General features: G+C 34.0%; 1 protein-coding gene across 2 annotated transcripts in view; it reads left to right on the top strand.

Moving 5' to 3' along the window:
• LOC106876011 (uncharacterized) overlaps nucleotides 1–14,778 on the top strand; it is a 43,981-nt gene that overhangs the window by 17,060 nt on the left and 12,143 nt on the right. For both annotated transcript variants that reach the window (XM_014924379.3, XM_014924378.3), the window contains exons 2-4: nucleotides 5,009–5,091; nucleotides 7,736–7,877; nucleotides 8,954–9,081. In XM_014924379.3, coding sequence (XP_014779865.1) covers nucleotides 5,013–5,091; nucleotides 7,736–7,877; nucleotides 8,954–9,081 — 349 coding nt within the window. In that variant the 5' untranslated portion in view covers nucleotides 5,009–5,012. The remainder of the gene's footprint in view (nucleotides 1–5,008; nucleotides 5,092–7,735; nucleotides 7,878–8,953; nucleotides 9,082–14,778) is intronic.

Consider the following 14,778-nt stretch of genomic DNA (forward strand, 5'->3'; position numbering starts at 1 on the left):
TTTGTCTTGTGTGGGAAATGAAAAGTGGCATATAAAATTAGATTTGATGTAGTTTATGACAATGCAAATCAGGTGTTAATATATTTGCTTTGTGTTTTTCTCTTAATTTAATTTTTGTGTCATTTGAGGAAAAGTATGAGAAAATGAAATCACGAAAAATACGGAAGAAATGAAACAAAATATATTCATTTTAATTGCGAATGGTTCAATGAAGGGGGAGGAATAAGATTTTTTTTAATGTGAATTCCAAGTGTTTCAGAAAGTGTGGAATATAATAAAATGATTGAAAATAATGAAAAAAAAAAAAATCATTTTAGTTGTTTCTTGGTTAATAAGCAGTTCATGGTTGTAAATAAAGTGCAGGTGAATTGTCAAAAAAAAAAAAAAAACCCCCCCGTGACACCTGTGGTCTACCAGCATTTGCTAAAAAAAAAAAAACAACTCCAATTGCTAGTACAAAACACTGGCCCATTATAAGGCATAGGATATTGCCAGGAACACGTTTGATATCTGATGGGTGGGATTCAATATTATACTCATGAAGGTGTCAATCATTCCCTCGATTTTACTGATCAAAAAATGGCAGTATCCATACACAGGCTATAGAAGAGTGATTGATGCTTGCCAAGAAGAAAGATGATAAAATGGGAAAGTAAATTGTTGTCACTTCTGGTTTTTTAAGGACAATTTACTTTCACCTTTTTACAACAGTAAACGGCATGTTAACTGGTTGCTGTTCTAAAGGTATGAGGGAGAGGGGATGACATTTAAAATATATGGATTAAAAAATTTATTTTTGCTCTTAAAATGTTGGGTATGGATCTTGTTAAATTTCTTCCAACTGCTTGAAGTTTTTCAAATTTTCACCAGATTATTGTAAAACAAAATGTAGATCTGATGCAGTTGCACATGCTAATTACAAAAATCGCATTCTACAAATTATTAATATAATGGTTACAAGCATTTAAAATTATGCAATCTTAGCCAATCGAAGCCTCAACTGCTAAACATACAGGAAGTTCCTGTGGGAACAGCATACATGAAACCTTTACGTCATCTCTCGAACTGTTTGGTATAGCAGCCAAATCTTTCTTAAGCTACACCACAATGTCTAAAGAGGAGAAAGAGAACACATGCTACATCATCACTTATTTTCTTGCTTGAGGCAGGCCCAAGTGGTTTCCTCTTGTTGAGTGTTAATAATAATAACTAAATGAAAGTCAACCTCTAAGGGTATAAACCTTTTATCAAACTTACTACCATTAAAACACTTAATGGGTGTCCAAATCAATATTAAATGTACTTTCTCTTATGGTTTTACAAGGTTTGGTGGCAGACAAAGAATATCATCTATACCACCAGCATTGTCAACATTTGTTGTTGTTGTTGGCACTCCGTCGCTTACGACGTCAACGGTTCCACTCGATCCAATCTACAGAACAGCCTGCTCGTGAAATTAACGTGCAAGTGGCTGAGCACTCCACAGACATGTGTACCCTTAACGTAGTTCTCGGGGATATTCAGCGTGACACAGTGTGACAAGGCTGACCCTTTGAATTACAGGCATAACAGGAAGAAAGAGTGAGAGAAAGTTGTGGTGAAAGAGTACAGCAGGGTTCGCTACCATCTCCTGCCGGAGCCTCGTGGAGCTTTAGGTGTTTTCACTCAATAAACACTCACAACGCCTGGTCTGGGAATCGAAACCGCAATCCTATGACCACAAGTCCGCTGCCCTAACCACTGGGCTATTGCGCCTCCACATTGTCAACACTATACGTCATACGAAAAACATTTGGTAACCAGTTCTTTCTTTACCATCACCACTGCCGCTGCCACCTTTTTCTGTTAAACCTTGAGAAAGTACATTTATTATTGATCTGTGGGGCTCAGTGTTTTAAGGGTCATGACTTCATTAAAGATTATGTCTGTGGAGATTAACTTTAAATTAAATGTCGCACTATGCGTTGTCCTTTTGCCCCAACCCTGTTTTGTTTCTAAGACATTATGGTGTAGTTTAAAGGCAGATTTAGCATAAAGATTTCATGCATGTTGCTCCCACGGGGACAAACAGTTACAACTTCCAATATTTGGCACTTGAAGCTTTGACTGGCTAATATTAGGTAATTTTAAATGCTTGTAACTGGTTTTAGTAAGTTTCTAGAAAAAAAAAAGAAAAAAGAAACTGAATGCAATTTTTGTTATTCAAATTACATTTTTGAAAATAATTTGGTGAAAATTTGAAAAACTTCAAGTGGTTGGAAGAAATTTAGCTTCCAAAGTACATGTGTTTCAGAATATGGAATATCATAATGTGGGGGAAAGAAATGTGTGGTGACGGCTATCATGAAGATACTAGAAGGGAAGGGGTTAGGGGGCAAACGTTTGAAAACTTTGGATTTAAAAGATGTTTTTTTGTTTTTTTTGTAGCAAAGGCTTCCCACATTGTTTTGAAATGTGTAATGACCGAAAAAAAAAAAAAAAATCGAAAAATCTTGGCCAAAATGAAAAAAAAAATTCCAACTTAAGTGGAACAGCTATTCTGAAAGTCTGCCAAAATATGGTGGACATAACAACCTAGATTCTAAACAGCACGAACACATTTGCTATGCATCTCCAGGAAACAATTGTATACAATACTAACTCTACAAATAAGCTATACTCAACTAAAATCTTCAAAGTAGCTTTAGATGCTAGGTTTTCAAATAGCTGTTCTCTCATAGCAGTCTAATGTACAATTAAAACTCTCTCTTTGCAATCTGACCTATTACTAAAACTGCATTTAAAAACTAGGTTTTCTCTTTGTAGCCAGAAAATCATTCAGTATCTATTAGTTGGTGAATCTCTACAAAGGTCAAGTAAAAACCACATTAGAGTATTGTCCACATTATATCTGGGACAGCACTGCTACTGCTAAATATGCATGTAAACATCTGAGACCATACAACTAAAAGAAGGTCATCTACCCATCCTACTTTGTGATGGAAATCAAACCACTGAGTATTAAAATAAAAAATGAAATAAAAATTAACATGTGACTTGGCATTTTATAATATTGAACAAATGCAGACTGTGTAGTTAAAGGAGTTTGCTTCCCAACCACATGGTTCGGGGCCCAGTCCCACTGCGTAGCACTTAGTGAGTGAATTTAGCAGACAGAAACTGAAAGAAGCCCATAACTTAGTGGTTCAGGAAAAAAGTACTGGAGTCAGTTTGTTTGACTAAACCCTTCAAAGTAGCACCCCAGCTTGACTGTAGTCCAATGACTGAAACAAGTTAAAGATAAATAACCTGTAAGTGCAGGAGTGGCTGTGTGTTAAGTAGCTTGCTTACCAACCACATGGTTCTGGGTTCATTCCCACGGCATGGCACCTTGGGCAAGTGTCTTCTACTATAGTCTCAGGCCAACCAAAGCCTTGTGAGTGGATTTGGTAGACGGAAACTGAAAGAAGCCCATTGTATATATATATATATATATATATATATATATATATATATATATGTGTGTGTATATGTTTGTGTGTCTGTGCTTGTTCCCCCAACATCGCTTGACAACCGATGCTGGTGTGTTTACATTCCCGTAACTTAGCAGTTTGGCAAAAGAGACCGATAGAATAAGTACTAGGCTTCCAAAGAATAAGTCCTGGGGTCGATTTGCTCGATTAAAGGCGGTGCTCCAGCATGACCACAGTTCAAATGACTGAAACAAGTAAAAGTGTAAAGAGAGTAACCTGGTATGATTTTCAAAATTATCTGATAGACATTATAAGCAAATCCAATAGAGAAATTGGCATATTGCTCTTTTCTGTTTCAAATTGGTTATAATGTTTTAATAGTATTAAAGTGTAAGCATTATTACAAGGTAGATTTTTTTTTCCTTTTTATTTTAGAAAGCTTAATGAAATAAACATATTATAACATGCTGTTAATCCCTCATATAATAACTAGTTTCATCTTTTAATTGTGGATTTTCCTATCTGTTGGGTTTCTGCAAGTATGTAATCCTAAAACCATCAACTACCTGCTCTTGTTTTAGCTATGTAATTAAGGCATTTGTTTTAATACAAAATGGTTTGGGGGCTCAGTCCCAATGAGCAGCAGCACCTTTGACAACAGTTTTGTTTTTTTTCTCTAGCCTCATGTTGACCAAAACTTTGTATGACATTTGGTAACTGGAAACTTTGTGGAAGCTCCGTGGAGAGACCATTCCTGTTCTTGGATGGTAGAATTAATTTAGTATCCATTTTAACACCACCTGGCCCTTGTGTACTTTTGGCAGAGTACACCTTTTATAAGCATTCATGTCTGGTCTCTGGTCTGAGTACAACTTCTTCTCTTCTTTCCATTCGTCACAGGGAGACTTATGATAAGAAGATCCTTAAAAAGGGGCATGAGTGTTACTCTTTGTCCTCTGACTAAACTATTAGAATGAAAAAAAAAAAAAAAATATATATGAAGGTGATTTTGAACTGACTTCATCTCACCAGAAGAAAGAGAAACACAAATAAACAATGAAAGAGTATTTTCATATCTTTTATTTATATAAAGTATTTCACAAAATTTCATCAGTTTCCATTAGTAAAATTTGCATTGCAATATACTAACAGGTTAACACTTTCTTGTATAAATAAACCTGTTGTATTCCAAATGGGGAAAAAATCCTTCTGAATTCATGAATATAAATGTTTATATTACAAATTCCAAAAACAACTTTATTCTTCTCTCAAAAGAAATAAGATTTTTTTATCAGTTTGTTTTGTTTATGTTTTTATTGTTGTTGATGTTGTTGTTAGACTTAGCTGCTGAATAATTAAAATCTCTTCATTTATTTCATAATCATCAGTTACTCATTTATTATCCTGATTTAGTTTGTTTTTGTGAATTGCTAAAATATATTTAAACAAACTAATGAACAGTTATACAAAACTAAAATTTTGTAATATAAAAGTATTAATTTTATCTCGTCTCTTTCTTGTATATTTATTCCAATCACTTTTTGTTTCATTTACAGAATAATGTTGTCCTCAGTGTTACGAAATCTTGGACAGTCATGTGTAAGTTCTCCCTTGAAAAACAAAGTTTTATCTGTCAGTGGTAAGTATCACTCTTATTTTTCACTTTGTTTTTGCATTTACTTTTAAAATTATGCTATTTAGTTTAGTGTGTTCTAAATTACAAGCATTTAAAATTATCTTTTTTGTAATGATTATTACGTCTAGGTTTCTAAGTTTCATTTTTAGAGGTCATTAATCTTTTGTTGTGGGGAATTCAGCAGTGAAGATATCTCCTATGATCAAAGACAAACTTAGTTGTGTGGCCATTAAATATTGATTTCTGGTATCTTGTATAGGCACAAGGCCTCATACTTATGTGAGAGGGGAACAAGAAGGTGCTGTCCATGTTTTACATAAAAGTGTTCCTTATCTAAACAAAGTAAACCAATTACATTCAGCAAGGAAAACCAGATTTAAGATTTGACTGCTTGGAGCTAATCTATGGTACTCGTAATATAACACTCTTATATATCACAAACTATATTTGGGTGATTTTGCTTCATAATGTAATTATTTACATCATTACTTTATTACTATTCTTTTCTTTAATTGTTTAAGAGGCCCTACTTTTGGTGATGGGTATTTTCTCTCCTCCTCTTCTGACTAAATGATGGATAAGAAATTTATGTCAGTTACTATAAATTCTGTAGCTAATCATGCAATAATTGTTGCACCTATCAGCAAGTCACGTACTCGTATGTTTCTCTGATTTGAAAAGTTCAATATTTCAGCATTGGTTATTGATTTATTAATTTGTTCATTTTATTTGACTAATTTGGCTCTTTGTCAAATCCTTAGGAATTTTGAGACAGTTATTTAACGTATCTTTAGAAATACAATGTTTTAAAATCTTTTCATCATCATTATCCTTCCATGCTGGTATGCTAACAAGATTTACAGTGTGCAATGCAACACTCTGAAAGTGGATTCACTGTTTGGTTGTTGTAAGTCTGTTCTTGTTCTATAAGTGTAGTAGCATTTTGTGAAGCAGAAGATATTTTTCTTTAAGATACTTAATGGAAGTGGAGCAGTGCTGAAGATCTTTGCATGCTCTTCCAAACTACTGACATTATAGTTGATAGTTTCAATGCCAGTAGCTCAATGTCTGCAGAGAAATAATTGCAGAAGGTTGCAGTGCTGAGGGAGAAAGGAAAAAGAGAAAATTATTTTGTGTAGGATCTGAGAGGTGAGGACATAGTTGGAACAAGAGGAGGAGAGTCATGTAGTTGTGGGTGAAAAGGGTGCACAGGTAACTATTTCAGAGGTAGAACCTATTGAAGTAATAATAGAAGAGGTAGAGAGTGCAAATGGAGTTTGTCTGAGCCAATGACTGAAGCAAGGTATTCATAACTGAATCCTTGTCAATCAGTTGAACAGCCTTCATTGGGGTGCAGTCTGAGATGCATACTTGAAAATGTTCTCTAAATTGGATGGGTTTGTGAAAGTTAACTGAGTACATCATTACTTCTTATGCCTGTTCCTTTATATTAGTAAAAGCAGAGTGAATTTGTAATGTAACTTCCAGCCAAAATATCTTTATCCATAGTTTTAGCATTGGCACGAACCTACATTACTTTGGATGATACATTTAGTGGTTTGTCTGCTTTTAAGTACATCAATACTGCTTTTTGTTGTGAAAAAATTTTACTTGTTTTTTGTTTCTCTTTGAATATTTTATATATTTCTTGACCACTAGATTGCTTTGGGTTAATGATCATTTTATTTGTTTTTTAAATGTAAGTTAAACTGGATAAGAGGATCAGTACTCATACCATAACTGCAGTAAAGAATCTGGTTGGGGAGAGAACTAAGGGTTGGGTGTGAGTGCTTGCATTAAATTGGCTTAGGTCCAGGTGGTGAAATTAAACTGAACTGCATCTTATGCCTGTAGTTAATATTTTCTTTAAATTAATGCAAATTAATTTTAAATAAAGACGGGTGGAAAATTTGGGCAAAATCTAAATCCAAAGTAATATTTTGCAGAAGAAACATTGAGTTTGTCTTTATAGAGACGAGAAGTAATGAGAAAAAGAGAGATATGTGCAGACATGATGGAGTGTGGCATTGAATTAATTAGAAGAGGCAATTGTAGAAAAACAGAAGACGTAGAATGTTACATATTTTACTTGAAAAGTAAAATGGGAAATAAATGTTATAATTTCAAGAATTTGAATAAATAATATATTATTTTTAAGCTTAGAAATAGCATATGTTGTTAAACTGTTTCATGAAAAATAAAGTGATCCTTCAACTTTATATTAAATTTGCATGATTCATGCAATCAACATTAGTAAACAGCTCTGATATTTCACTTGTAATTAATTGCATTAACTGAAATAATAGTTAAATATAACTCTGATTTAAACTAATTCCATATCATTTCCTTTTAGAATGTTTAGATTAGATCTTACAGATTGTCAGGTTAGTGGTCTCTCTCTCTCTCTCTCTCTGTCCCCCCTTTCTTTTGAGATGCATAAAACTCCTCAAATGTGGATGAGTTATTTGAAGATTTGGCTGTGGTGTTTGTGTGTTTGCAATTAGAAGACGAGAAAAGAAGGGGTTGTGGTGTGATCATTTGTAGCAAATACTTAAAGACAAAGTTTTAGGAAGTATAAAGAACAGATTTAGATGAATTGTTTCTTTTAAGTATTTTGAACTATTTACATTTGATTTATTAAAATCAGGCAATCCACTACTTCTGACTCAAGCGATTCATATCAGCTTTCCAAGAACAGTGTTGGACAAGGACAACCGTCTCAAAAAATGGACACAAATGGAAGCTAAGGAGCGATTATATCTTAGCGACACAGCTGAAGTTGACGCCAAGTAAATCTTTATCTTGCTTTTTGTTTTTACTTATTTAATCTCTGAAAGTTCAAATTCCTCTGTTAACTGTTTCCAAACAACAGCCTCATTATTTCATTGTTAAAACATACCATTATTACTATTAGTTAGCCCCAGATCATTTCTGGATTGAGCAGACCTGTATTCAAAGGCAATCCAGCTTTGACCATCCTATTCTTATATTTTCTAGAGATAAAGTATCTAAGATTACATTATTAAATGTATCCTTCCCATTAAAAAAAAAAAAACATTAAGGTGTTGTTTGAGGGGTTGCTGATTTGAATAATTGTCATAGGGAAACCCCCTGGTGGACTTGTTGAAATAATACATGAATAAATTCTAAACAATAACATTACCTCAAATTTAATCAATAAAAACTCTTTTTCAAAACTCCTTTCCACAAAAACCTAATTATCACTCCACTCAAATCCACACACCCAAAGATGATTTTAACTCAACAGAGACTATATGAAGGCAAAATAACTCTAATGTATTGAAGTCACTGTCAACAACATTCTTGTATAAGAATAATAAATTTGTACTCTACAAAAGTATAGAGTAACCCATCAGATTAATGTAAAATTGTTTTTATAACTGAACATAAAAGCAAACATTAATACACATATGCACATGTCTTTCTATTTGCCCACTACCACAACCTGACAACTGCTGTTATTTTGTTTATGCTTCAGTAACCTAGTGATTTGGCAAAAAGAGAAAGAATGAGTCCCAGACTTTTAAAAAACAAATAACTACTGGTGGGTGTGTGACTTATCCGACTAAATACTACAAGGTGGTGCTCCAGCTTGACTACATTCTAATGACTAAAACAAGCAAAACGCGCATGCACGCACGCACACACACACACACACACACACACACACACACACACACACACACACACACACAGTGTGTGTGTGAGTGAATTCTGTACAGTTTCTGCACACTAAATGGTACCAAAATGCATTATTTTTTTTTAATTGTGAAAACAGAAAATAATAATAAATAGTATGTGTTTTAGTATGAATTTTATATTACAATTTTTTAATATTTTCCAGTCCTGACATTTTCCCTACTCTCAGAACACCTGACATGCTAGTTGATGGTGTACCCTACAAGCACTTGCATATAGCTCACATCAAAGCCACCAGAAACAATACTATTATAACAATTTCAGAGCATAATGGTAAGTACATGTTTACATTATAGACATCATCAGCTTTTTTTTTTTTAGTTTAGCCATAGATTTAAGCTTGAAAGTATAGTTATTTTGTGATGCACTTAGGAGGCAAGATACATAACTCTGTTTGCTTCAGGCTACACCTTTCACAATTGACTCCTTATCAATAAGGGCAACAAACCGACTTCAAAAATAATTCCCCTCTCTCTAGCATTGGAAATCTTTAAATTTGCATGTTACATCCTACCCATAAAAATAGTTGTTAAACAGCAAAGAGGAAAAAGAAAATGAAGAGAAAATGTATTTTGTTTTCATATTTGCTTATTTATATCAGGAAAAGTATAGACAACATTTCTCTCTTATTAACTTAGTTTCATTTCAGAAATAGGAGAATAATGAAGCAGAGCTGCTGGTGGTGGTGATGGTAGTAATCGATATGTAAGGATTTTGGGAACTGGATTTGTTTAAAGGGGTTGGGCTAAAGAAATACATGACACCCTAAAGAGATATGTAACTGAAATTGATCACCGTAAGGTAGTGTTTTGCAACCAATTCTATTCAACATTGTACTTCGATTTTAAAATACTTGTACCTCACCATGAACAAGATTGGTATATATATATATATATATATATATATATATATATATATATATATATATTTAAAGGCCTTTAATTAGAACTTTATTGCAAGTTTTATTCACTTATTTGTTACTTATCTGGCATTCTGAAATTTCATACCCCATCTGTTAGGTATGTACCTTCACTTTGAGAAACACTGCTCACTGCTGTAGGGAGTCAAGATGAGTCAACTAAGGAGCCTCTATGTTCTCAGTTGACCTGCTAGGAGTAGGAGCCAAACCTTAGAAATGACACCCTACTGTCTTAATGAAAGACAGATTGAAACAATGTTGAGACAGGATGGTCATGATCGGAATGCCTCTCCATGCCAATGCCGGAGTCTCTGCATGACTGCTCAACTTGGTAAAAATAGCAGTCAAATTACCTTGAAATCACTCCCTCCCTCACCATCTTAAATAAGGAGAGACTAATTGATTGAGTTCTAGATACCTTAAAAATGTTGGATAGTCATGATTAGAATGTCTATAACCATAGGATTGCTCAGTCATGGTCGACTTGAGGCTAAGCAACAGACGCAGCAATGCTAGAGGTTATAATTATATGCTGTATTGGGCTGGTAACAATTGTAAAACTAATGTTGTAGTCATAGGCATACTATTAGCAGAGAAGGGAAAAGATAGTGTGTTTGGTTTAATTATAATAAGACTATTAACAAAAGAATGTAACAACTATGATATCAGTATGTGTTTGAATTAACTGAAGTAACAAGCTCTATAAGGGAGTTGGTGAGCATTAACTACCTTAATACTTTAGCATTTAAAATGGTCATATCAGGCCCCAATATTCTACCTGTTTAATGTTCAAATTGGCCAGATCTGGCTTTTTACACCTACCCTACAATGTCATTCTAAAAATAGATAATTATATCATTGCAACCTCAGTTACGAGATAATACATAATTCAAAATGGCTGTGTGGTTCTGGTTTCAGGCCAACCAAAGCTTTGTGAGCAGATTTGGTAGATAGAAACTGAAAGATGCCTGTTGTGTATATATATATCTATATATATATATATATATATATATATATGTATATATATATATATATATATATATATATCTATGTGTGTGTCTTTATGTCTGTGTTTGTCCCACCACCACCACCACTTGACAACCAGTGCCAGTGCATTTGTGTCCCCCGTAACCTAGCAGTTCCGGAAATTGATTGACAGAATAAACATCAGGCTTAAATCAGTACTGGGGTCGATTCATTCGACTAAAAATTCAAGGTGGTGCCCCAATATGGCCGCTGTCTAATGTCTGAAGCAAGTAAAGAAATAAATAAGCATTATATTTGACAGAGTAATGTGAATGCTAAAAGGTTAAAGGAAGAGGACATGTATGCCATAATTATAGTAAGAAGGTGTTATTGGCAGTGTCAGGAAATATTAAGAATGGATGGTGCTACAGCTACTAGTAGCCAGCTGTTGACTTAACTACTGGTGAGATAGGTCTGAAAGCCTGATCAACTATGATCTGTTTAGGGAAAAAGAGAGGCAAACAAATGATTATGATCACAAACTCTTTTCATTGTAAATATAACTAGAGGCTAACAGGAGTCAGTAAAGGAATCTCTACTCGGTTACTCAACTTGCTAGAAATAGCAGATCAAACTTTTCAAATCTTATCTTACGGTCTGAAAAAAAAATCCTCCAAAAAAAACAAAAAATGTAGTGACATAATGGACAGTGTAGTCATGGATATACAATATGCAGCGATTGTGATGACTACAATGTAGTGTTGGATATATGAAAATTATAGAATAGCTACAGTTAAAAGGTTTTTTGATCATAGGTCTGACCTTGATGAGGGCTGACATACGCTAAACAATGACGATAACTATAAGCGAGGTGAAAATTAAGTTATCAAGTTTATATAGTTGTGAAGATGAGAAGCATCAAGTATAGAGAGTTGGAGATATGTGTCAAGAGTTAATATAAGATCAAATGATTTATTTTATTAGAACATTTAAATACAAAGAAACAGAGATAAATAAAGAAAAGAAAGAAAAAGAAAAAAGCAGCAGAAGATGGAGGGAGAGGGGGTGAAGAGCTAGATATCGCAGAACAAGTGGGGTGCTCAGCCGTGCCCTGTGGTAATGATCGCGATGGCATTGCTGCAGAGAATGGTCATTGATGCTCACTGCAGCAGCCACTTCACCTCTTGGGGCTCATTTTTTTGACAAGCTGCCATTATCCCTATTTTGAAAGAAGAAATTGGTAGTACAGGGTCCTAGAACACCCCTCTTGTTGGTGACCAGCACAAACTGATAGTAGCTGGTTAGGCCCCTACATTTATTGATTTTTCTCCCTTCTGTGTTACAGGCAAGTGACACGGATTTGCAGCAGATGCTGAAAGGTTGGAGCTGGAGAATGTGTCTCTGCACGTCATGTCCTAGACGAGAGATCTGCCTTCCTTAGACTGTTGTTGATAGAAAAGTGTGCTTGAGATGTTTTTTTACTGATAAGCCAGATAAAGAGGGCAAATGAGTATTTGTACTAGTCTCTTACTTAGTAAAAAGTCAAATTATGCACAAAGGAGTTTTTCTTGATAATTATCAGGATAGCAAAGGAAGGAGATGCACAAATTCATTGATTACGTAGTAAGAATCATTGTACTGTAGGGTTGTCATTGTTTAACACTAGATTTGGCCTGGATGAGCAGATTTATAGAGAAAAGCTTTGGTTATATTAATAGCAACAGTCTGACAGAAATTGTAGTAAGGTGGATTAACTGGGTTACAGTATGTAGTTTCATTTTCATAAGTTCTTAGTTCAAATCCCACCAAAATTAACTCTGGTTTATATTATTAGTTATACACTAGTTATTTCCATATCACTCTGATAATAAAAAAATTAGCACTGTTCTTAGACAGATGTTGAGTGCAAATAAAACTTTAATAACCAATAGATTAGTTTCTAAAGGTTATAAAGCATGGCTTTATCATGTAGATGGTTACTGAAGACAGCAACAGATATATAATACATTAAGGTTACTGGTTGAATTATCATCAGAATTTCTTGGAAATGTTGAGAGATGAAAGCGATGAATTCCTCTCATAGAATGAAGCTCTTAGAAGTTAATAATTTTTTTCAAATGCTACAATGGAGAAAAGAAAGTAGAGATATAGAATATAGATGGATGTTTTTCTGCACAATAAAATCATGAGTTCACAGAAGTGACTCTACTTTTAAAGTTCTCATAAATGCTTGAACAGTTTTCACAAATCATTCTTCCTTGCCTAGATTAGTGATCAAATCTCTATATTAGAATATAGAATTAGAATTTTTTCTTTCATTCTTGTAAATACTTTAAATTTTTTTTCCATCATGACATTTTTGGGAGTATCTAGAACTATGTTACCTATTGTATCTGTTTTTCCTTTATGTTGCGATGATTTGGTTGCTATTACCAGCAGGTTGAGTGGTTAGAATTGATAGATAGTTATAGTTTCAGATAAATACTGTGAGACAAGCATTTTGTGAGAAATGAAAAAAAATGTTAAATATTGTTGGCTTACAGAAGGTTTAATCAGTAATCTGGTGGGCAGTGAGAAAGCTAGGCAAAGATGAATGGTTTATTAAAAACTGCTCAAGCATTTACGAGAACATTAAAAGTAGTCAATTAATTAAACTCACAAATTTATTGTGCAGTTAAACACCCATCAATATTTTATCTCTCTGCTTTCTTTTCTCCTCTGTAGTCTTCGAGGAAGTTTATTACCATCTATGTGCCTCCTTCAATGAGAGATCATTGATCGTAACTGCTACTTAATAGTTTTCACATTTCGAACATTTCCAAGGAATTATGATGCTGTCTACAATCACTCATCAATATAGCAAAATCCTCGTTTTATAACTTAAGTTTGAAAAAAAATGTGTAACAACAAACTAATCAGTTGCTATTAATAATCTTAATTAGTACTCAGTATTTAAGGACAGTGCTAATTATTACTATGAGAGGGGTATGAAGATGACTAGTGCATTACTAATAATATAAACCAGAGTTGATTCTGATAGAATTTGAAATCAAAATTTACAGAAACGGAAAGTACATACTGTAAACCAGTTAATCAACATAATACTATTTCTACCAGTTTGTTGCTACTAACATTAACAAAGCCTTTCATAGTCTTATTTCTGAACTTATGGTTTAATCTGATCAGATTAAATCAAGTTCTCAGGGCTCATGATTGTGTTTATTTATTCACCTCTGAATACCTAAAGGCCCTTATTTCTTTTTATCTATCAATTCTTATATTAATGACATCTAGTAATCTGAATAATAACTTCCATTTAATATTTACATTCTCCCTTAACTCAGATTTATTCTTCTTATGCAAACCTATCAAAAGTTAATAATTATGGCACAAATTTTACTTATCTCAAAGAATAAGAAAGAAAAATTCTGCATTAACTTCTCTCTCTTACAAGCAGCCTTCACTTCCAATTTCCTACTCATACATTTTGAGATCATCATCGTCATTCATCTAGCATGGGTTGGCTGAGTAATTTATGGTGCAAGCTAGTCCTTATTTGGAGTTACTCCCTACCTAGATGGGTCAGAGGACTATGCTTCACTTGCATATTCTATTATTTGGTATTATTTTCTATGACCAGATGCCCTTCCTAATGTCAACCTTTTTTACAGGGTGTACAGGGAGGCATATTATGGTATCAGAACTAGTAGAACTGATTTCATTCCCTGTAAGACTTTATTTACTTTCTATTCTGCATTGTTTGCTCTAGTCAAACGTGACTGAAAGGGGTGAGTATAAGAGAAAATGATAAGAGAGCACTGGGGTAAGAGAGAGTTCAGGTATAATTAGAAAAATAGAATGATGGGAGCAGGAAGAGAGACAATGGTAGGCTAGGACATATTGGTGCTTGGTAAGTAGATTGAATAGAAAAACAACAGTATGGTGGAGGAAGGAGTGAAGAGGAAACAGGATAATAGAGAGCATTAAGGAAGTGAGGGTAGAAAGAATAATAGAAGGGGAGTGAAGTATGTCAACAAAGGGGGAGTTATTGTGTGTGTGTGAGAGAAGGAAAGGGGGGGGGGAGA

The sequence above is a fragment of the Octopus bimaculoides genome, chromosome 3 (genome assembly GCF_046866305.1).
Source record: "Octopus bimaculoides isolate indiv1 chromosome 3, ASM4686630v1, whole genome shotgun sequence".
Taxonomy (NCBI): Eukaryota; Metazoa; Mollusca; class Cephalopoda; order Octopoda; family Octopodidae; genus Octopus; species Octopus bimaculoides.